Below are 22,885 nucleotides of genomic sequence, written 5' to 3'. Positions count from 1 at the left end.
GCACTTCCCTTTGGAAAAAAAAATATATTACCTCTCGAGCACGACCATATTCAATGTGTCACAAATAAGTGATGGATGCTTGTATAAATTGAGCGTGAGTGATGAGTTTATGCATGGAAAAAGACAAATCATTCTCAGCTCTCATGCTGCACTTGCTCTCAACCAGTAACTTGAACAATGCACCGGTGCAACAAAGGAGCGGTTAACCGACAGTATCCGAATTCAATGTTCACAAAGCTCATGCTGAGCTCAACAATAACAACAAAAGGCGTTTTTCCTTTTAGTATCAATGACACCGCTGAATAGCAGCGCAATATGAGTGGAGATTTATGTGGTTAAATGACACTAAAAGGCTTGCTGATCATTGTTGACAGGTGGGATCAACTGAGAATTGAGTACAAAAAAAAAAAAGATGCATAGCATGCAGCATTAATGCATAACAGAAGACACATTGTCCCTGGCATGCTTATATATAATTCTTAAAATATAAAAACAAACTAAAAGATTAAAAAAAACAAAACCACAACTTATGTACTTTGTCACTGAGTGTTTATTACACATTCAGTTCCCCTTCACTGGAAAAGACAGTTCATTTTCACTGTCATATTCATATCAAAGTTGAATCACATCATATCAAAGTTAGAAATGACAGCAGCTCTCTCTCGCTCTGTGGCTGCTGAAGGACCACAGGACAGTTTTGGCTCGCTGCATCACATCATGAGTGTCAAAACTTATTGAAGGGGAGGGAATTACTTTTTGCTTGAATCTGCAAAATGGACAGAGCAGGAAAATAACGCTTACCTGCACATAATTTCATGAGTAAGAAGAACTCTGCACATTTCTGGATTCTTGTCTTGACCCTCATAAACTATGGCCTTTGAAACAAAATGAGATGGAAATAAAGTGAAAACACAGCCGTCGTTTTCAACACACACATCAAGAAAACTCTTGAACTGGCAAATAATTAGGCTACTGTTTAACAAAATAAATCAGGGCATGAACACACGTGATGTTAGAGCAACACAATATAACAGATGAGACCAAATACTGAATAGGAAATGTGGTTCAAATAATCCCAGCATTCCCCTGTGCTGTAAATTATACTGATTTCTATAAACATAAATGACTGTCTAAATTTAACTATTAAAAAATGCACAAATATCAACTGCTTCTACATTTTTGTGGCAGCAATAGTAAAAATTTATATAAAAATAAAAGTAGCAATCCATATATTTAATAATAATCATAAACTGTATTTTTTATTAATCTGGATAATATGTGGCACAGACAGACAGAGGAAGAGAGAGAGGGGGGGAGACAGAGGGATTTTCATAAGGAGAGATCCAATAGAAGTGTCATCAATATGCTTATAATCTGGGGATATTTGGGGGAAAGTGTTAATGGGCAATCTGTTGTTTATTTTGAGCCGCTAACAATGATCTTTCTGTGGATAAAAAGCGGTGTCTGGCGGTACGGTTGAGTAATTTTTGAGCATTGGCTGAAACAGATGGCGTGGAGCTATCAGTTCTGCCGCTCTTCTCTCCCTCCCTCGATCCCTCCCTCCTTCTACCATTTCTAAGGATAGACACTTTACTCCCTCGTACGCTGAACCGGCACCGAGTGTAAATGCAAAGCAAAGCAACAAATTATAAAGAAAATATTGCACATAATGCCAAAAAAATCTACATATATATATATATATATATATATATATATATATATATATATATATATATATATATATATATATATATATATATATATATATAATAAAAAAAAAACCTGATAGGTTGCATTTAATTTTTACGTTCTGTTTGCCTAGAATGAAATTTGTATTTTTTGCCCCTGACTCTCTTTATGCCAACAGGAAAGAATGACTTTGAAAAAGTGACATATCTGAACCAGGTCGCATCACTCTCTCTCGCTTCTAAAAGCTGTCCTACTTGACCTGCTGTGGGGTTTTTTTCCTCCCCTCTCTTCTTTTTTTCGGGGGAACCAGGCGATTATCTATATTGGTTTGATTTATGTGGCTATTTGCAGCTGTAGAAACAGAAATCCATAAATTGCTTGTTCTGCGTCATTGACTCGGATCATTCGCACAGGAATGTTGTCTGTGACCAGTGGTCCAGGCTTCACGGCTCTATTCAGGAGGCTGAGGCTCTAGCTAAATCCTCTGTTTAATAATAAAACACGATATGGAGAGACGAAAGCGTGGCGTCTAATTTTATTTTCCCTAATCATAATTAAGTTCGGTAATCTAAAAAAAAAACAAAAAAAATACTCATAAGCATTTTTGGGGGTTTATTTTTACGCTATGAAAGCCATTCACGTGTTTACACCTGAGCAGAATTTTTTAAATGTCTATTTTTATAAATATAACATTTAAAGCAATTTAAAAAAAAAAAAATGTTTAGACCGTCACCTCTGACTCTTTGCAGGAAAAGTCAAATCGGATCATATGGAGCAGAGGTAGTGTTTAAATTTTAATGCTGGACAAACTGAACCTACAAAAAAAAAGACTCAACTCTGGCGAAGAGAAATTGACTTTAGGGTCTTGCAATATGATATGGTCAAACGTAAACAGTCAAAATGGAAGCTGTCTCTTCTGATTCCATCTGTAATTTGATTTTTATTTTGTGCCACAACTGCATTTTGCAAGCAGATTTTTTTTCTTTTTTTTTTTTTTTAGAAAACCGAGAAGTGTGTCTATGTATCTCAGGGGTGACGATTTACACGCCATGTTAAGATTTTGTTTGGCTTTTTTTAAATGTTTTTTTCCTCCCCCACTTGTGAACCGTGGAGTTTGCACTGTGCGCAGAAACAAGTGTAACAGCAGCAGCTTACCTGCTTCGTCATGGAATCGATTAACCGTATGTAAAGATCCTGTTCTGTTCTGACGCCTGGGGAGAGAAAAAGAGGAGCACTTTTACATTTTTAAGGAATTGTGGGTAATGAATTTATGAAAATAAATAATAATAAAACCCTCAAAAAAAGAGACAAAAGAAAAAAAAACTTTTCATTAAAATCTAAGAGTTCAGATAGTGATTATAATTTTATAATATTATTATTATTATTATTATTATTATTACATGTGGTTTTACGCACACAGACAAACTCACTGATAGATTTTCACGTTTTTAAAAAATATTAAAGACAGTTTCACTCACCGTTACTGTACAATAACTGTAGTTTGTAATGTATCCCATTGTTAGTTTTTTCACTGGTTGGTTCCTGCAGAAAACAACAGTTTGTGAAAATCAGCAATCAGAAAAACAACTGCCCATCACCACCACATGTCTATGCGTTTAAAAATAAATTCAGAGTTTTGGTGCTAAAGAAGAGAAACGGCTTTAGATGCTAAAATGACCCTCTGTCATCAAGGAATTGAATTTTTCCTTTTTTCCTTTTTTTTCTTTTTAAAGAAAATCAATATTACACGTGACTTCCCCTTAGTAACCCATTGCCCATTTCTGAGTACATAATTTCGATACATGTGCTGATTATGTAGAGAGGTGCATGTATTCTAAAATACACCGCTTACTTTTTCTTTCTCCACAAAGTCCACAAAAGCTGTCCTTTCGATCTCCACGGGCTGACCCTGTCTGTCATACAGCGCCAGGACGAAATGGAAAAAATTGGATTTTCTGAGGTTGGAAGGGGGCTGCTTTTCATAATGTGCCCGTGCCAAGCCGACACCGCTGCGGGGAGAAAACAAGAGACCATCTCGGTTAAGCACCGGACACCGGGGATACTAGATGATGGAGAAGCTGATGGAAACATTGGAGATGCAGAAGCACGCTTGAGTACGGGGGAGATTTCTTGATTTGTCACAATAATGGGTAATCTGATGTAATGAAAGAAGGGAAAGCCGAAGGGGGGGCATTTATTGGGAGACCGTAATTGATACAGAGTATTCAGGGGATTGAGGGGTCGATATGATGAGGAGGGAATGCGTGAGAAAAATCAGATGCTTTTTGGCATGCGTACCTTTGGGCGGCTGTGTTTGCATCCACCACCCCAGCTGTGTGCATCCAGGAGCGGACCGAGTTCAGTCCACCCAGCGGTTCCTCCTTCATCGTCGTCCCACCCCGCGGTATAGTTTCCTGAATCCCAAACATTTAGGACAATTTGCGTGAAAAAGAGCCTCCTGCGAAATTAGGCAAATAAACGTCCAAGCGTGTTATCCTTCAGGGTTTTTTTTTTTCACGGGATAAGTAGCGAGAGCCGATTCAGACTTGCGAGGGAAAACCCGGTCCACAGGTCTTGCCTCCCTCTTCAGTCCGTCCGATGTGAACAATTCTCAAAGTGCTGTACTTAGTTAGAGCGGTATCCACAGACTGGAAAAGTGAATTGTTCAATAGACAAGATTTTTTTGTGTTGCTATTGTTCCTCTGTTTTTTTTTTCTTTTTCTTTTTTTTTTTTGTGCTATTCACAGAAAAATCGATGGCAGTTGTTTGTGTTTGTGGGTGATGCTGCTCTCAAAGTGCCCACATCCCTGAAGCACCGCATCCAAAACCTTCAGGACTTCTTGTTGAATAAAAAACCCACTCCTGAAAAGGTGCTGCTGCTTCTCCACAAGACAAACACAGGCAAAGGCTGATCACCAGTGGAGGTGTTCCTAGTACACAGGAGAGGTGGATAAGGGGCCCTTTCGCGTCGTGCAGGATGGATGGGAACATGCAAAACTAAGCCCTCTTTCCCCGAGGACTGAAATCTTTCCCGGGAGCCAAAACTCTAAACCCACGGGAGAGGCGCTGTCAGAATATGACGCTGAAGGGGCGTGGTTTTGACCATATATGGAGCTCTGACGGTTCCTGTCAGGCAGTGGCGCTCCACTGTACGGGTACAGCCCTATAGTGCAGCAGCTTGAGAACACTCATTCGCTCCACTTTTCCTCTTGCTTAGGCCCTATATGTGGTGAGTTTGATTTTTTTAATGATATGGAAAATTCAACCGGGTGTAACCATCACACATAATGAGGAGGAAAATAATAATAATAATAAAATAATCATAATAATAATACATAACAATTATTCGGAATTCAGTGCTTATTATTTTTAGCTGGCCTACCGATTGCAATTTCCGTGATTAGTTTTATTATAATGGATTAAAATTAATAGCATTTCATATATTTATTCGATTAAATTTGTTAACACCATTACAAATTGACTTGATGAGACTGTTTGTTCACTGACGTATCGAAAGCATCTCAGTGTCTGTGAGATTAAAGGCCATAAATCATATTTCAATAAGAGCAGATTATGTTTCTTCATAAAATTGATATATATTCTATTTCGTATTGTGATCGCGTGCTGTGGGTTATGTTATTGTAATTAAGGTGTAATTAACACAACGCGGAAATCATAAAATCACACATGATTATAAATATTTTAATTTACATTAACTTTTCATTGATCATTTTTTTTAACAACAGGTATTTGACTCATTTGTTTCGCTGGGGCAGTCGGGCAGGTTTTTTTTTTTATGTTTTAGTTTTTGCGCACAAAATCCAAAAAAGGGAGCAAAGTTTGGAAATCAGACGGAGTTTTTCAGCATCTTTGTTATTAATGTCAAAACAAATCAGTCACATCGCGGTGCCATTTACTGCAGATAAAGTCAGGTCTTTTGACCTCTTTTATAGATTAAAAATCAGAGTCGGTGTCTCATGACATTAAACAAACTTCGGGAAATCCATGGTTCTATGTCTTCCGCATTTAATGCACGCCATGTACCTAATAATCAGAAACATCTTAATCATTTTTAAAGAGCCAACTGCCTACATGTCCGACTCCGTCCGAGAGGGACAAGCAAGCAATTCGGTTCATTAGTGGTGAAAGGGGGGAGAGGATGAAGGAGAGAGGGGAGGGTGCGAGGAAGAGAGATGTGTGCTATATCCTGAGCAATCTATCTAGCTGGTGCAGAGGGTTAATAGCTGCTGCCAAAGATAAGTGAATTATAAGCTGTTGCTTTCACCTCTACACAATCTATTGCCAAATTGCCCAGTTACAAAACCAGGTTGTAGATTTTTTTTTAAACTTTTTATTTTTGTTTTTATTTTTTATTTTTTTTAGAGAACTCAAAGTTTAAATTTGTGGGGAGGGGAGGATATGAGAATGAAATCAAATGGGTGCTCTTTGTTAATTGTATTTTTCCCCCTTAGATGAAACAAATCGAGACGCGTGCTGCAAATGTTTTGTCTGTTCTACCGAGATTGCAAATATCTTTTTTGCACAGAACTCACTGTGCTTTTTGCACAGTTTCAAGTCGCTTATTAGAACTTAACCCCTGATTACACGCACCGAGGCGATTTAAATCTGATTATCAAATTAGGAGACTTTGAGACAAATCCTCTTAGATCTGATACTGTTGACTGGAGAGGGAAAATGGATCTCCACACCCGTCACGTAGGTAACGATGCTGTCCTGAAAGGGAGTTTTAAACCGTATTTGACAACAAATGCAGCTGCCCCGCTATTTCAGAAGATATTAAAGGAAAATGAATGCAAATCTGTGTGCAGGAGCCATCTGGACGTGGAGAGAGGGAGTCAGCTGCTCCACACACTGAGGCGCGGAGCCTGAATCCGTCTCAGCTCATTCTGTGGGATCATCTGCGTGGTGGGCTTACACCGTGGAAAATGCGCTCTCCATCATTAGGTGAAATGTTAGCATCAAAATAAAAGAAATGTTGATCCCCGTTTGTTTTAGTGGTTGCATGCATGAAAACTTTGCACGGGCGTGGAATTAGACCATCTCAGTCACATTTTCTTTTTATTACCCACCCCCTCCCCCACTCTCCTTAAGAGATTTTTTTTAAATCCACTTTTTTCAACAGCGTGCTAGAGGTAAGTGATGGGTGACAGAGAAGGGGAAACAATTGCAAACTATTTCATCTTGGCCGCATTAAGCCAGCCTGAATGCTCGTATAAATGACCGGCTGATAACACGGGGGCCCTGTTATCTCACTCTTTCTATTCAGTGATCACAATGAGTGAACCCCCAAAGATTTGGACCTGACCACTGATATAAAACCAAACTCCTCGGGACGCGTGGTTTCCACTCAAAAAAAAATGTTACAGGGTGACTTTAGAAGACCTCCCGTCTCGACGGGACGAGGGTGACGTCTTCTTTTTTGTGTGCGTGTGTCTATGTGTGTGTGTGTGAATTTACGGGGCGAGGCCCTCATGATCTCCTTAAATTTGCATGTAAATGGCGACATCAGCCTATACGCGTGCCAGGGGCCAGCGGGCCTCCCAGATGTCAAGGCAAAGTCAATCAGCCGGCCGCTGCCCAGCTGTCCATCGATGCACTTTATTGGGACAACACTTTCATTATGCTCACCTGCATTGTTTCCTAATGGATTGATTGGTAAAAAGCGAAGTGAAGGAAATTTTATTAGCACCCACCAAGCAAGTTTCCTCACGGCTTTATCGCAGAGGTTGTTTTAAAGTGATCTTTTTCCCCCTTCTCCTTCTTCTTCTTTTTTTCGATTAAATATTTATCAAGTACGCCCACAGTTAGGCATTATTCCAAATTCCATACGGAACAAATAGGCAATCAGCCCACTTACTGTTTACAGCTAACATCGCCTGTTCCGTTGTTTAGAGCTACAATATTTTGTGAAAATATTTGAAGTTGAAATTTAAGTTACACCGCGCAAAGAAAACTAATTTAGGGAGCTTCAGCCTACAGCCTTTGTTTAAAATTTCTGTCACTTGTAGCTGAATTAGAAAAGATTAACTCCAGCTGATGCTTGTGCGTTGACAATTTTCTCATGAGTAGGGAGGAAAAAAAATACACATCACTTATATCAGTTTCCCCCATCAGTTTTAATTAAATTACCAAATAGCTTGATTCCGCATCACATATATATATAAAAAAAAACCTTCAGTGCAAACTTTAGTTATTACAACTTATCGGCCTAATAAATGCACGCCTAAAATTCGATATCTCATATTAAAACATGGTTTTCACGATATTTTTTAATTATTGTAGTTAGAAAAAAAATCAAACGGCCAAGAGTGATGAGATCAATCATGAAGGCTGTTCGTGTCAAGTTGGAGCTAATAGACGGACAGCGCCCCTCGTTGGTTACACTTGAGATCATGGAGTCGATATGAGGCAGCTGTGTTGTTCAGTGACAAGATAGCAAAATCTCAAGTTTGGTTTATATGTAACTGCTTCCCCACTGCCCCACGAGCTACATTTTCTTTTTTCAAATTCAGGTACTATTTTAAAAAGCAACAGAATTATTTTTAAAATAATAAAAAAAAAAATTTTATTTTTCTTTGTCATCTCGCACACTAGAATAAGAAAAAATAACAGATATTTGAAGGGCTAAAAAAATTAAGGAAAGAACGTTTTTTATGTATTATTATTATTATTATTATTATTATTATTATTATTATTTCTGATGTGTTTATTGTGTGTCTGAAATAAACATTATTTGACAATGTGCTGGTGTGACCTCACGTTTCGTCACTAACTTCTGTCAGAGTGTTCATGTTAATTGTGTGCAGTGGTGAGTTCTGTCAAGGGCATTGCCCGTGCGCACAATTTGCATTTCCATTCTGCTGTGGAAATGATGAGAGAGTTTCTGCGCGGTTTAGAGCCTCGCGGCGCAGTCTGTGGGCGAATTACATTTAAAGAAGGCGAGAGAAATTAAATAAGAAACCGAGACCACTTCAGGGCTATTAACATCTAAAATATCCCCTGGAAATTTAGACCAAAACACACATGACCAAATACCCAGGATACCTTCGCTCTTAACACAGCCCTGGTCTTGATTGTGTCCATCACTGTTTTGTAGGCCTATCTAAAATTCTTTATTTAAAAAAAAAAAAGTTATCACGCCGCCTCACATTTCTCAGTGGCGATGATGGAAGTGAGGCAAATTTGATTATTCAGCTCTAAATCGGAACATATTAACTTAATATATAGGCGCCCTACTGCCAAACAGACTGTGACACTCAGAAAAATGGGTGCAAAAATCCGACTTTAAAGGTCAGTTTAAAAAAAAAAACCCTCATCAGTAAGTATGATGTGGGCACATGTTGCATCGGGGAAAGTGGCCTCCAAAAGAGGAGGCATCAGCTTTAACCTTGTTCCTTTTTTTTCTTATTTTTTTTAGAGCGCCTGTGCATGCATGACCAAAGAGGCAGCAGCCTTTCCCTCAGTACTCCAGAGACCTTTAATTTGCCTGTTGACCCCAGGATGGAGGTGTTGCCAACTCACAGTGATACTACCTCACCCACAAGAGACTAATAATTCTCAAGTTACTTACATCAAAATATATATTTTCAACATGTTGCATCAGTGCCTCTAATTCATTTTTCTCCTTTAGGGGCTGCCATTATAAAGGAGATACATATTTGATGGCAACTGGCAAGTCTACAAATGCATTTTGATTTTAGTCAGATTATTAATATCGGACTGTGTTACTATTAACAGAAATGTTAATTATGATGTCAAGACAGAGGGAGTCAAGGTGAAAAGGTGAAAGCTGCACAGCAATAGCTAAAAATAATCCATGCCAGCCAGAGTACAGTATGATCCTGCAGAGGAGTGTTACTGGCAAGGGACCTTTTTGCTGCAACAAAGAGGTGGAAAAGAGGAAGTAAATGAATTAGAGTACAAGCCAGATTTTGTCTTTGTTTCATCCACACTTGTCCTGTCCCTATTTTCCAACCTCTCCCTTTTCCTTGCTATTGGAAGTGCTGCAAATTGTATAATGCTGGTCTTTGTTCTACAGAGTCAAGCCACATGAATAGCCGTCCTGAGCACACACAAAAACACACTGACAAACTGATCATCTTAAAAAAGCAACGCCCTGGTGCTCACTTGGCCTACTTTCCACGGCAGCACTGGGACGTGGGAAGAGGAATAGAATTCAGGGGAGGATGTTCTTGCACTCTGGGAAACATTCAGTATAGCAAGTGTGATGCACATAAACATAGCCTTTGCATTGTCAACCTTAGACCGTATTTGCCCCAGATAACTAGTCCCCATGTGCTAGACTATTCTCTTTGACTTTGCAATTGAAATCCTGAGAAGATTATGCCAAAGCTAAAAGAGGCAAACTCTGGGGTGGGATTTCAATTGTCAATTCCTGTTGGATTTTATAGCATTATGACATATAGTACACCATCTGTTACGCTTCCCGTGACTAGGTCTACATCTGCACAAGTGGAGCTTATTGATGTGAACATCAGTACAACTAAGACCTGGTTTTTGAATGGACAGCAATTTTCAATCACCGATATTTTTCTCCTGAATCCCGTTTAACACAGATGTATGACTAAGTAGCGGGGTCTCTAGCTTACAAAACACCAGAGCAAATTAAAAAGGTGCAGGAAAGTAACCACTCCTAACTTTAGCTAAACAGACTTCCTGGAGCGCTAGATAATCTGGGGCTTCTATGTACACCGCCTAACCAAATGTCGACATCTGTGAGGGTGTGCATAAAGAAAAGCTCCTCAGAGAAACGGGGGATAATAATCTTAGTTCCCCTCACCTTCAGCTTGCCCATAGGGGTTTAAAAGGGAGATGAAGAAATCCTATGTAAACATGCCAAGTCAAATTTTCACTTGAAATGTGACATAAAGGCAAAGGGCAACCTTGGTGCATCGCTAATGTGCTTCCACGCATGAGTTTTCCAGTGCCCCTGGATGTAAACAATTGATGTATTCAGTCTGTGGTTTGAACACTGACTCACTGTGCACACTTAATATGTTTGAGCATCTTCTTAGCCATCACTGTACATTTAGTGCATAGGTGAAGAGCCCAAAAGAAGTCAACACAAAGCCTGTACACAATCAGAATCTCTGTACTCAATAGCTGCATGAAAGTGAGTTTTGCTCTCCTGAGAAACATACAAAGTTTGAGCATCTGTTCCATCATGTAGTCTTTGTTGAGAAATTAAATATTGAACTGATCTAGTGTACCATGAATGTTTCACTCACATAGTGATTAGACAGACTGGAGAGGCAAGACATCGCAGCACTTTACTCTCTACTTTCATATACTGTATTTGTTGGTCTTGCCTTTAAGTGTTTCACGCGCCAGATTGTGTTGTTGTTATGGAAAATGTTTTTTAATGTTGTGTCAATTATACTTAGCATGCATGTGTAACTCGACACAAAAGTAAATTCATATGCATGCTACGTATGTGCACAAACGCAATCATCCTCAGTCTGATAATTGCTGTATAGTGTAGTCCAGCTGAAGCAATATAATTGGAAAAAAGAGAAAAACATAAATTAGAGTTTTGGTTTTATGATTCAATTATGAACTTGGCAGCATCTGTTTTTTCATACTTTTATGTTATTGTGAATATGGAGAAAATACTGATTGGTTTTCTTGTCGCATCTCAGAATAAAGGGCGTCTCTTTTATAGTTTCTCATCCCTTACTCCAAATCAACAATTGTCTCTCGGGAGAGTCCCAAATGATGTTTCCTGACATAAACATTTTGGATTATAATGGGCAGACCAAGCCAACGTGCAAGCAGGAGAAGGAAACAGTATCATCACAGAGATCATAAAATGGTGTCGTGAGTAGTCTTTTGTCCAGGACCATAGGAGAGTTCTGTTGCTAAAGGGAAGGACAAAAGCAGAAGGCGCCACGGGTATAAGGTTCCCCTGAGCAACAATACTGAAAGTTTCAACTTGCAGCACATGGGTGTAACTTTAACTGGAATACTGTGGATCAAAGACTCACAAACAAAGTGGGTGGAAATGCTGAAGGAGTGTCTGTGCTCAAGTGAAGGACAGGTTCACTAGAGAGAAAGCGGGAGCGACAATTTCTGAAACACAGACCAGGCAATCAAGGCTAATTACTGAGCCCGTGTTTTGTGAACTCAAAGGGCAGCATGATTCAATTAACAAAACCGATGTGTATTATAATTCTGAAAAGCAAAATTACCTCTGTCGACAACACGCTTATCAGATATAAAACAAAAGCAAATTCAAATTAAACTGAACAGTTTTAAATGTGTTTCTGCTTCGTGCGCTTTAATAAGGAAGAGTGCACACAGTCGATTTTGTATTGCATCTCAAACATTCATTCCGCACTCTTGTCTTCACCTGTCAGCTTTTAGAGAGTGGGAGAATTATTCAGTTCTGCTTCTTTAAATAAAAAACACAGCCTTGAAATTTGTGAGGCTTAAGGCAATTCATCAGGTTAGATCAGTACAATGTGGATGTGTAACCTTTACACTGCACTGGAACCTGCACATACAAGTGTTATGAAAGGTCCCCGTGGCACTCTGCTCTTCTGACATGGATTTGAAGACTTGCCACTTTATTAGCTGCTAAGCCCCCACTACTTGTTCTATATAGTGGAGGCCTATGTTATGAGCTGGGATCTCATTGTCTAGCGTTATTAGAGGTAGAGTCTGCAGCGCTCTCTTGTCTCCCCTCGAGAGTAGCCTGACTATTTGAAAGGAAGCTACAAGTGCAATTTAACCCATCTTATTTACAATACGATCTCTTACAAGGACATCATCGCAGCAAGGATTCACATATAATACATCTCTACAATGTGCTTCTTTCCTGTTTTGATTGTTTCAGGAGAGTTGTTTGCCGCTCAATTGAGCCCTAAGAAGAAAAAAAATCTCTGAATGTGTCAAGTTAGAGCAGACACAAACTTTAGTCAACAACACTAGTCCGGTTTTGTATTTTTCAAAAATACTTCACATAAGATTTATGCACAACAACAAGTGTTTTCTGCTTAAAGGTCAAAAGAGTTAATAAATAAAAAAGAGTGGGTATGGGGTTCTTAATGATAGCATTAACATCGTGTCTGGGAAAACAAGCTGTTTGTGATCATCACTTTTGTCACCAACGCACACGCACACACACACCCTCCAAAATGGAAATGATCTGTTGGCACTGAATAATAAGTGCCATAGTGCCATCTAGTGCACAAATTTGCACACTGAAGAATGACAGTCCCTGTATGTAAAACATACACTACATACTGCAGCGTACATGCAAAGGTACAGGGCTTAAGGGCTACTTGTGATTATGATAAAGGATGGTGTACTGTTTTCACTGATCGCTTGTGTGCTTCAGTGTGAGTTTCAGCTACACTAAATGACCACACTGAAAATTTCCACTCATAGGGGAAATAAACAAGGAGACAAAGGTTTGTCTTAGAAGCCAGGTCTTTGACAACCCGCGGCTGTGGCAAGCCGCAAGGATAATCTCCTTCAGACAATGAGACGATGTTGAAGGCTGTGCATGCAAATTATACTCTGCCATCTAAATTACAAAGACATACACAGACCTCAAGTCATCAGGCCTCATATCTCACTCATCTGGCCTCCTGGCTGTTAGGTTGCCAGAGGATACTATAGAGACAACAGAACAGAAATAATAAGAAAAAACACATGAGCCAAAACAAGAGTCTTGAATAATTGATTGTGTTTGTCTTTTGCTGTTTGTGTGTGAGAGTGTGTGTTTGAGTGAGAGCGAGAGTGTGTGTGTGTTAGGACTCAGGGTCTGGACAGAGCTTATGCCCCTGAGCAGAGCAGACACATCCACTGGCCAATGGTTTGTGTTAAAAACTGTCTGATTGACCAAATGTGGGGGAAGGGTATGTTTGTGCGTGCCGGGCAAAAATGAATGTGCATGGGTATTTATGTTCATGACTGTGTGTGTAAATTCAAAGAGAAATAGGTGAGGATAGTAGCTGCGATGTGTGTGATTTTTGGCAAACTAAACCTGGGCATGATTAGCTCATGTTGAAATCAGCGCTGGTTTTGTATTCAGTAACATGGGAATAAGATGAAGTAAAGATTTCCAGGATAACAAACGCTTTTTGTTAAACGGGCCAGGAATAGGTGTGTTGTAAGATGTTAAAAAGTCAATATACCTTCATTTTGTCTGTGCTGGTAATGAGCCATATTTTCTGGGGAAAATGGCTGCTTCTCCGGAGGCACCATGTCTACTGAATGTGGCCCTGATCCTGGATAAAACAGAAGGCTCACCAATCAATCTCTCCAGGTTGCCCACAGCCAGAGAAAGCAGCTGCACCACATGTTTGCCTTGCGCGATAGCGACAAGTTAACATACGGGCAGCACAGTAACCATCCACAAGCAGCCTCTAGCTGTCTTATAATGAATTCCCACAGGGATGGGGAACTATCAGAGTCAGTGGTGTTACTGGAGGCTCGGAATAAAGTCAACACCTCTCCTTATACCTGATGAAGCTACGGCACGGCAGCACACTCACACACATAGTCACAGCCACAACGCTCGACTCGTACAAACGTGAACATTTCGAATGCACACAACGATTAAGCTGTACAGTTTATTAAATCATAAATTAGGCTGCATTCGGGCATTACATGTTCACGCAATGATGGTGAACAGAAACTGCTTGCTTTTAATAATGCAGTCTTATCGGGACAGCAGTTTTGTTTAATTCAATGTATAACACGTTATAAAGAGACATTTTAAATTAACGAAAAATCGCCATTCAGCATTTTCTTTAATTTTTTAAAAGCCCTATTTTTCATTCTGATTTGGACATCAGTGTGGCGTCTACACCCACACACCTACTGCTTTCAAATCATGATGTGTTTGTACTGTATTCACAAAGTAATGACTGACACAGTGGTCCACTTAGTCAAACATTTAAGCAATCAAAGTACAAAACACAACAAACCCATTTGGTGCACAGGGCTCGACACGTAGAAGTCAAGGGTGTTTTAAAAGGTTTAAGCGGTTGTTAAAATAATGATGGTTTTATGAAACACTGGTGGACCATCTTTTGTTAATTTAAAGCTTAATGCCCTCACATCTACTAACTGCAAATGAGATCAATACACAAGCTGGTGCTGTAGAGTTTCTCTGGTAAACTGACATTAGTCAACTGCATTTCAGACAGCACTTTCAGAAAATGCATAAATTACACCCATTATGTATTCATATGTGGAATAATGTTAAACTGAGTGAGCAAGAAAAGTGCAATGCAGTCCATGTAGATAGATAGATAGATAGATAGATAGATAGATAGATAGATAGATAGATAGATAGATAGATAGATAGATAGATAGATAGATAGATAGATAGATAGATAGATAGATAGATAGATAGATAGATAGATAGATAGATAGATAGATAGATAGATCAAAGTGGCAGGTGTTGACCCAACACCTTATAAGAACATTTAATTTTATGCTATATCTGTATAAATATCTCTACAGACAAATATATAGATATGTCTGTACCTGTATAGATAGTTAAATATAGATATATAGGTGTACTGAGAAAGAGAGTGAGGGAGTGAGAGAGTCTTCCTAACCTCCAGGCCTCTGCTCTGCTTCTTCCCGTGGGACTCTGCGTGAGTGATGAGACGATGTGTAGCTTGGGAGAAGGTTTTGGTGGGATTTGGCCCAGGTCTTCGAGGGTACATCGTTTTTATTCTCTTGCCACCTCCTGGACAATGTGCAGCTGCAAAAACCAAATATAAACTATGGGGAAAATACATATATATATATATATATATATAATCAAACTTCAAGTCAGTGCAAGTGATGAGTTGGCTTCAAAAACACACGCTATGATAGCTGAATAAAAACAAGCTTTAGACTATGCTTTTTCATATCTGCTTATTGGCATTTATCCACTGAACTGTGTATATATATCACCATATGTATTTAATAAAATAAAAATACATCATCTACGGCAGTTTTTTCTGTATGCACTACATCACACTGCAGACAATCTATTTAAAAAATAAATACACAGCATATTTTTTTGTTGGTTCTGTGTAAAATACCTAAAACATTATTTTGTAGCTTGAAAAAATCACACTGAGTATTTGAAATAATATCAAATTAACCTAATATACTTTGAACCATTATCTAAGTTACCTTTGTTTGGTCATAGAAAACTGAAATTGCATGTGCAGAATTACCAGTTTTAGCCAATAAAACTAATTTTAAAAGCTCACTTACATTGTTGTGAAATTCTCTCATAGATTTAAATTCTGGATTCTTTGAGTGGCAGGCTTCTTTCTAATAACACTGGCTTGCATTTGTTTTCACTGGACTTGTCAGACTCTTTTTACCTTTATCTTCGTGAAGAAATATAACAATAGAAAAGGATACAGACTAAAATAAAGACTGAAAACTATATAGTGGATGCGAAGTAAACTGAATTTTCTCAGTTTTGCCGCTAGATGTCACCGATTGACCATCCAATACAGGCTGAGGTGCTACATGTTGTCACTATAATTCAAAGTGACGCTTTACTCAAAATCACACTTTGCATGTAAAATATGAAAAATTAAAAAAAAAATTTAAATGTCAAAAAACGTTTAACATGCAAACAAAATGTGTTTAACTCTTATTCATGGGCTGCTATGCAAATCATTTTAATTAAACATATTTGCTCTGTGGATATATGCCTGAAAAAAATGTAGATTTTCTTAGTTGTTTTTGCATGTGTAGCTGTTTATTTCAGTCACAGTGAAAATAACCAGGCGGGGATGTGTAAATTGTATTTGTCCTGCTTATTAGTGGGCAGCTAAATAGAATTTAAACTCCTCAATAACCATATATGTAAAACATGCAATTCATCGAAACAAAGCTGGGTGGATATAAAATCCAGTGAAAATGCACATTTACTGATATGATGCTCAGGAGGATGGATGGAGTCAGGATGTGGCATGTGTGCATGACGTCATTTCTCCATGTACTGTGCGCCATTTTGGAAGAAAAAAAATCACGGATAATTTCCGTGGTCTTGACAGATCTGGACCCGAGTCTTCACACTGATTGTGGATGCTATCTATCTCCCCGAGCGCGCCGCACTGGTTGATAAGGCATTGGAAGCTGTGTACAACAAGAGCTGCTAAATGAAGCAATGGCGGGTAAGCTACTTTTTAAAGGAAGGGAAAAGGATCCACCTCACTTGGTGTGTGTGATGGCCTGAATCTGCAACTTGGCTAACCAGCGTTAGCGCTGGCAAGCTAAGTTGCTAGTTGTCAAACTGTGTCACTGTCAGGTCATTATTACCGCCCGATGAAGGGCGAGCCGGAATCACACTAACCCTGGTTTCTTTTTGCAGGAGTTGCAGGAGGAAATGATTTTCAGTGGTGTTTCTCTCAAGTAAAAGGAGCGATAGATGAAGATGTTGCGGAAGGTATGTGGCTAACGTTAGCTCGGCGGCTAGGCTACAGTGGTGGGCAGCTAGCTAGGTGGTCTGATGATGGTTCTCTGTGGGATTCACTTGAGGTGCACGAGAGCTGACGGCGGATGGACGCGCGTGCTTTTTTGCAAGACTGCTCTCGTGATTAGTGTAGACCTGTTTGTGGATCAGTTGCACAAACGCCCTTTCCTTGTAGATTGCTGTGTGTCGCTAGCTCGCTATGAGCTAGCTGGTGGCTAAACTATTAAAGGGGGAGCGACCGTGCCCGTGACGTCAATGTGCTGCGTCCATAAATTGTCGAGTGACATCATGCTTGTTTTCATTCATACCTTAATGGGTCTACGTGATATTATGTGGTTATCGGTATTTTACATTTTCTATAAGAACAGTGGGACCAGACTTAGCCTGCAGCCCATCACAGTAGCATTCTAGCTGCCATCCCAACTACAGTGCGGAAGCTGAGCTGTGAGGTCTGATTCACACCGATTTGTGTCTTTTCAGCTGACATAATCTCAACAGTTGAGTTCAACTATTCTGGAGAGCTACTGGCAACTGGAGACAAGGGAGGCAGAGTAGTGATATTTCAGCATGAACAAGAGGTAAGGATCACACAGCAGTAACACCATTCCAGAAGTGAAGCTGTTGTTGTATATAGATATTAAATATTCTCTGAGCAGTATTTGCATATTAATGATCATAAAACTGACCTTACAGCGGATTGTTAGTCAGTAGCACCAGTTTAGATCATCATGCAAATGTAGTGTTTGTAAGGTTGGGGAAACCTGCACTCAGCTAAGACTGAGGAAGTCATTTGGATGAATGCCTCCCACTGAAAACGCAACATCCAAATGAGCAGAATGAGCTCTCTGGGATACACTACATCTAAAAGACCAAGTTTATTGTATCCATTTCAACAATACAATTTCTATGAATTTGTCTTGTTATGCTCACATTTACCATAAGATGCATTCATCATCGTACAGCACAGAACAATGTAATGTGGAATAAAACTACATGTAAGAACTGAAGGCTGCATGCATATTTTAGGAAGTAAACAGTTGGCAGAAACACTGGCTAGGAACAAAGTGTGAGTGGTATTCAAACTGGATATTATATTTATTTTGGTTTTAAGGTTAAATATTAAGGTACTAGACTATCATGGGAAGGTGTTATCTTAGTTTTCTCAGTTTAATCATATATTTATTCAATTCAATAAAATTGAATTGATTTTATTGATCCTGAAGGTTGACCCCGAAGGAAATTGGGTTAAGGCTGACGACCTTTGCCAGCGCCGTCTTACCCTTCTGACCATACATACATTACACAAACCTCACATGGGGAAGATAGGCCAGAGAGGTATAACAATGGAAAATGCACAACACGAGGAAAGATAAGGAGAAAAAAATAACTCCCCCCAGACTGAGCTCCAACAGGGAGATCAGTTTGAGAACAGAAAAAAAACCACCTCTGCACATAGCACATGAAAAAACTCTTAATACACCAAAGAAACACATGACAAGCAACAGGGGTGGGTAAAGGGTGAGAGACAGCCAATGTAGACAGTACATCCAGGCCTGCAGCATAAGCGCTGGTCTCCTTGATCCACCGTCAGCATCGGAGGGGGGATGAGTGTACATTTATGGAAAATATGGTAAAGTTACAATGAAAATGTGCTATTAAACATTGTTTAGGGCATTTCAAAAAGCACAATGCCATGATCATAGTGTTTTACATCAGTACTCCATAATGGAACTGTTGTGAAAAATCTACATGTGGCTCCACAGTGTAGTAGTTTATACATGTACTTGGTCTATAGGTTTTTGGGGTTGTCTCAGGAAGACCAACTAATGTCTACTATGCAGAATCAAATATAAGGAGTTACCCACTTGTAAATAACTGAGTGGCCGAAAATGTATTTTTTGTTTATTTATTTTGCTTGTTGTTGATTGTGCTATTTTCTGTAATGAGCTTTCTTTTACATATTTATGCAAAAAATATGAACAGGTAATGATGAAATCTTGTTTGTTTTTGGTTTTTTGCTGTTGTTTTGGGGGTTTTTTTAATGCCAGAAACAATACCATGATTACAGTGTTGTTTTTGTTGCCTTTTCCCCCTCAGTCTAAGAATCGTCCACACCTGCGTGGGGAGTACAACGTCTATAGCACTTTTCAGAGTCACGAGCCAGAATTTGATTATTTGAAAAGTTTAGAAATCGAGGAAAAAATTAATAAAATAAGATGGCTACCACAACAAAATGCTGCTCACTTTCTACTTTCAACAAACGGTAAGAGCTTTTTTCTGTTTTTCTTATTTGTTGATAATGAAGCGCTATGTTCCCTCTCCTAAAGCCTTTCCTTTTTCCCCCCAGATAAAACTATCAAATTGTGGAAAATTAGTGAAAGAGATAAACGAGCAGAAGGTTACAATCTGAAAGACGAAGACGGACGACTCAGAGACCCCTTTAGAATCACCTCTTTACGGGTGTGTTTAGCCGTCCCTCAGACCTGCCTCATTCTGAGCATGACTCTATGTGATAACTTTTCTAAAATTGATTGTTGTACATTTCAGGTACCAGTACTGATGCCAATGGATCTCATGGTAGAAGCAAGCCCACGGAGGATCTTTGCAAATGCGCACACCTATCACATTAATTCCATTTCTGTAAATAGTGATCATGAAACTTACCTCTCTGCAGATGACCTAAGAATAAATCTATGGCACTTGGAAATCACAGACAGAAGTTTTAGTATCCTTTTTTTTATATATATATCAGAAAGCTGATTTTTAGATGTGTCTTAAAGTTTTAATAGCATTGCATCAATGTAAAATATAAGACTGCTAGCTCCTTAACAGTGTGCTAACAGATATTGTAGACATCAAGCCCGCCAACATGGAGGAACTGACAGAAGTAATCACAGCTGCTGAGTGCCATCCACATCAATGCAATGTATTTGTGTACAGCAGTAGCAAAGGAACCATCCGCCTGTGTGACATGCGAGCGGCAGCGCTCTGTGATAGGCACTCAAAGTGTAAGTACTTCTACCGTATTGTAGTGAAGCCATCGGTCTGTCTGGAAAATAGAGAATTCGAAAGTGCAGCGATTTCTGAAATTAACCTTAGTCTGACAATTTGTCTAGTTTTTTTTGTTTTTTCAAAGATGCATCTGTTACCTGTTAATCTAATTTCTTTGTCGTGATCTGTAATTCAATTAAGAGCTAATAAGATTTATACAAGAATTTGAGGATTTCCCCCTTTGCCCTTTCCCTTTATTTTCTAAGTCTTTGAGGAACCAGAGGATCCCAGCAGCCGATCCTTTTTTTCTGAGATCATCTCCTCCATCTCAGACGTGAAGTTCAGTCACAGCGGACGCTATATGATGACACGTGACTACCTCTCCGTCAAAGTTTGGGACCTCAACATGGAGAACAGGCCAGTGGAGACGTATCAGGTGCTTAAACATGCTTTTCTGGGGATTCAATTTTAAATCACATTAACACTTGTGATCTTTTCTGGGACTTGGTTTTTATTTTTTTTTTAAATCAACTTTGATTAAGGCTTGAAATAGTGCTTTTTCAGATATACGTCAGAATTTTACTCAGACTTCCTAAAGTCAGTAATAACCAAATAGGGATATGGTCTATCAAGAAATGACAGGCAAACTCCTAATGGAGGCTGATAGGTACTGGTTAGCCTCGCAACATGGATTAAATATGCAGAAGGCTATGTTTTATGTAAGATAAAGATTTGAACAGTTCCCTTTACATTGTTTCATTTCAGGTCCATGAATATCTTCGCAGTAAGCTTTGCTCTTTGTATGAAAACGACTGCATCTTTGACAAGTTTGAGTGCTGCTGGAATGGCAGTGACAGGTATGTATCCTTCCTGCTGCAAAGGACAAGCATTTCACTCACTACTGTTTTTATAAATGTTGTTCCCGGCTTATAAGTTATATCAATCGGTGGTCAAACTTTTGGTGTTACGGCAACAAATTCAAACATTGAGTTTATTTTTTTACTCTCTTCGGCAGTGCCATCATGACAGGCTCCTACAACAACTTCTTTCGAATGTTTGACCGGAACACCCGGCGGGACATCACACTGGAGGCATCCCGAGAGAGCAGCAAACCACGGGCCACACTTAAACCACGTAAAGTGTCCACCGGTGGCAAGAGGAAGAAGGACGAGATCAGCGTGGACAGCCTGGACTTCAACAAGAAGATCCTCCACACTGCCTGGCACCCCAAAGATAACGTGATAGCTGTGGCAGCCACCAACAACTTGTACATTTTCCAGGACAAAATCAACTAGAAGATTTGGGGCTCCAGAGGATAGGGCTTTTACCGTACCTGTGTAGTTAAGCCTACTACTTGTCTATCTGTATAAGAAGAAACAGCCTTGTTGTCCTCCTGGTGAAGAATTTGAAAGCACGTGTCTACTTTTTTTGCCACAGGAGGTTGATCCATAGGCCTGTTTTATTTTGAGTCTGAGCTTAGGTTGTTTTTGCCTTTGGCACCAGGGCAATCGACATGCCCCCCTGACCCAGAAAGCCCAGTTCGGGTCTAATTGACAGAACGGCACTCCCTAGAGGTCAAACTCTTGAACGTTGGTGTTTGTGTTGACATTTTAAGCCTTCATTTCACAATTTAACGACAGAACTCTTGGAAGTACTTAAAAATGACGTCTTGTCAAGGTTGTATCATCAATTCAAAGTTTTTGGGCCCTCTGAAGCACGGATGAATGGCCAATAAGCCTAACTGTAACATTCCCCCATTGGTCATGTATTCAGGCCACACAACTGGTGGAAAAGGCCATGAATTTGGAAAAGCGGACATGTTTCTCCCCCCAAACCCCACCCCCTTCTCTTATTTTACCCCAGTCAATACGGTGACATAATTTCACTGACTGTATCTACTCAAGTACACCTTGTCATCCACATAATAAAAGAAACTAAATCTACAGACGTGTTTTTAAATTTAGAAGTATGTATTAAAACATGTTTATTGCTTTGCATGTTTTTATGTTGTAGAGAGGTGGAAAAATCTCCAGTCACACCACTGTCTATTGAGCAGATCTCAAGAAAACCTTGTTAAGGAAATACCATTCGGGGCTACCAGTTTGAGAACCACTGTTGGAGACAACCTATAACGTGTTTGTGTCAAGAGATTCAAGTTCTAGTTTTTGCTCATGTTTAGGATGCAGGCTGGAAACTACACTGCACAAGATGGGGTCCAGGACAAAGGGAATCTGCAGCCTTAATACCTACTTCTATCAGTGACAGCTACAAGTTATGTCCCCCAATGTTTTACAAACCTCATGTGCATTATTTGTAAATCCTATTTTATAGTTATGTCCTCATATACTGCTGCTACACGTGGCTGTCTATGAAAACACCGAGGAGGAAATTGCACACCATACAGTTTGTGATAGAGTGCCTCCGGATCATGAGATAAGTAGGACATTAAGACAGGCCTCATACATGTGCCCTTACTCATTTATTAGGGATGTCACCCAAATTTGAACTGCATATTGCAAATGTGGATCTTATCTCTGTAGTTGTGAACGCAGAAATCAAGGTTGACTACACAAAATATACTGATGAATTAAAACAAACACATAATGCATTGTCTTTGTCCATTGATTCCTAACATGGTGGCAATGTATTCACTTGTTTATTATTTTGACCAAAGTTCAATAAAATTTTAATTGTGTTCATCTGCTGTTCGCCTGCTCT

General features: G+C 39.3%; 2 protein-coding genes and 1 long non-coding RNA gene across 11 annotated transcripts in view; 2 read left to right on the top strand and 1 right to left on the bottom strand.

Annotated features, from left to right (window-relative positions):
• LOC113035527 (transcription factor COE3) overlaps positions 1-4,722 on the bottom strand; it is a 67,636-nt gene extending 62,914 nt beyond the window's left edge. For all 9 annotated transcript variants that reach the window (XM_026191150.2, XM_026191153.2, XM_026191151.2 and 6 more), the window contains exons 1-5: positions 3,988-4,722; positions 3,542-3,698; positions 3,168-3,231; positions 2,845-2,900; positions 802-875 (exon numbers count right to left, since the gene is read on the bottom strand). In XM_026191150.2, coding sequence (XP_026046935.1) covers positions 802-875; positions 2,845-2,900; positions 3,168-3,231; positions 3,542-3,698; positions 3,988-4,118 — 482 coding nt within the window. In that variant the 5' untranslated portion in view covers positions 4,119-4,722. The remainder of the gene's footprint in view (positions 1-801; positions 876-2,844; positions 2,901-3,167; positions 3,232-3,541; positions 3,699-3,987) is intronic.
• An 84-nt stretch (positions 4,723-4,806) lies between these two features.
• On the top strand, positions 4,807-9,633 carry LOC113035528 (uncharacterized). Its single transcript, XR_003274355.2, has 3 exons — positions 4,807-4,918; positions 6,519-6,654; positions 9,128-9,633. It is a non-coding gene; the product is annotated as an uncharacterized LOC113035528 (long non-coding RNA).
• Positions 9,634-16,699: 7,066 nt separating this feature from the next.
• LOC113034849 (protein phosphatase 2, regulatory subunit B, delta) lies at positions 16,700-22,866 on the top strand. The gene is made up of 10 exons (XM_026189952.2): positions 16,700-16,877; positions 17,075-17,149; positions 17,657-17,754; positions 19,274-19,439; positions 19,524-19,636; positions 19,724-19,901; positions 20,020-20,184; positions 20,434-20,603; positions 20,933-21,024; positions 21,183-22,866. Exons 1-10 carry the CDS (start codon positions 16,871-16,873, stop codon positions 21,460-21,462), a joined length of 1,344 nt encoding a protein of 447 aa, XP_026045737.1. The 5' UTR covers positions 16,700-16,870; the 3' UTR covers positions 21,463-22,866.
• The last annotated feature ends 19 nt before the right edge of the window (positions 22,867-22,885 follow it).

This window comes from Astatotilapia calliptera, chromosome 13 (genome assembly GCF_964374335.1).
Source record: "Astatotilapia calliptera chromosome 13, fAstCal68.1, whole genome shotgun sequence".
Lineage (NCBI taxonomy): Eukaryota > Metazoa > Chordata > Actinopteri > Cichliformes > Cichlidae > Astatotilapia > Astatotilapia calliptera.
This window is presented reverse-complemented; position numbering and strand designations above follow the sequence as displayed.

Excerpts from the sequence above, each read along its gene's own strand:
- LOC113034849 (XM_026189952.2), top strand. Across the intron at positions 19,902-20,019 it reads AATCACAGACAGAAGTTTTA|ATATTGTAGACATCAAGCCC; the intron begins GTATCCTTTTTT and ends GTGTGCTAACAG. Across the intron at positions 20,185-20,433 it reads CTGTGATAGGCACTCAAAGT|TCTTTGAGGAACCAGAGGAT; the intron begins GTAAGTACTTCT and ends TTATTTTCTAAG.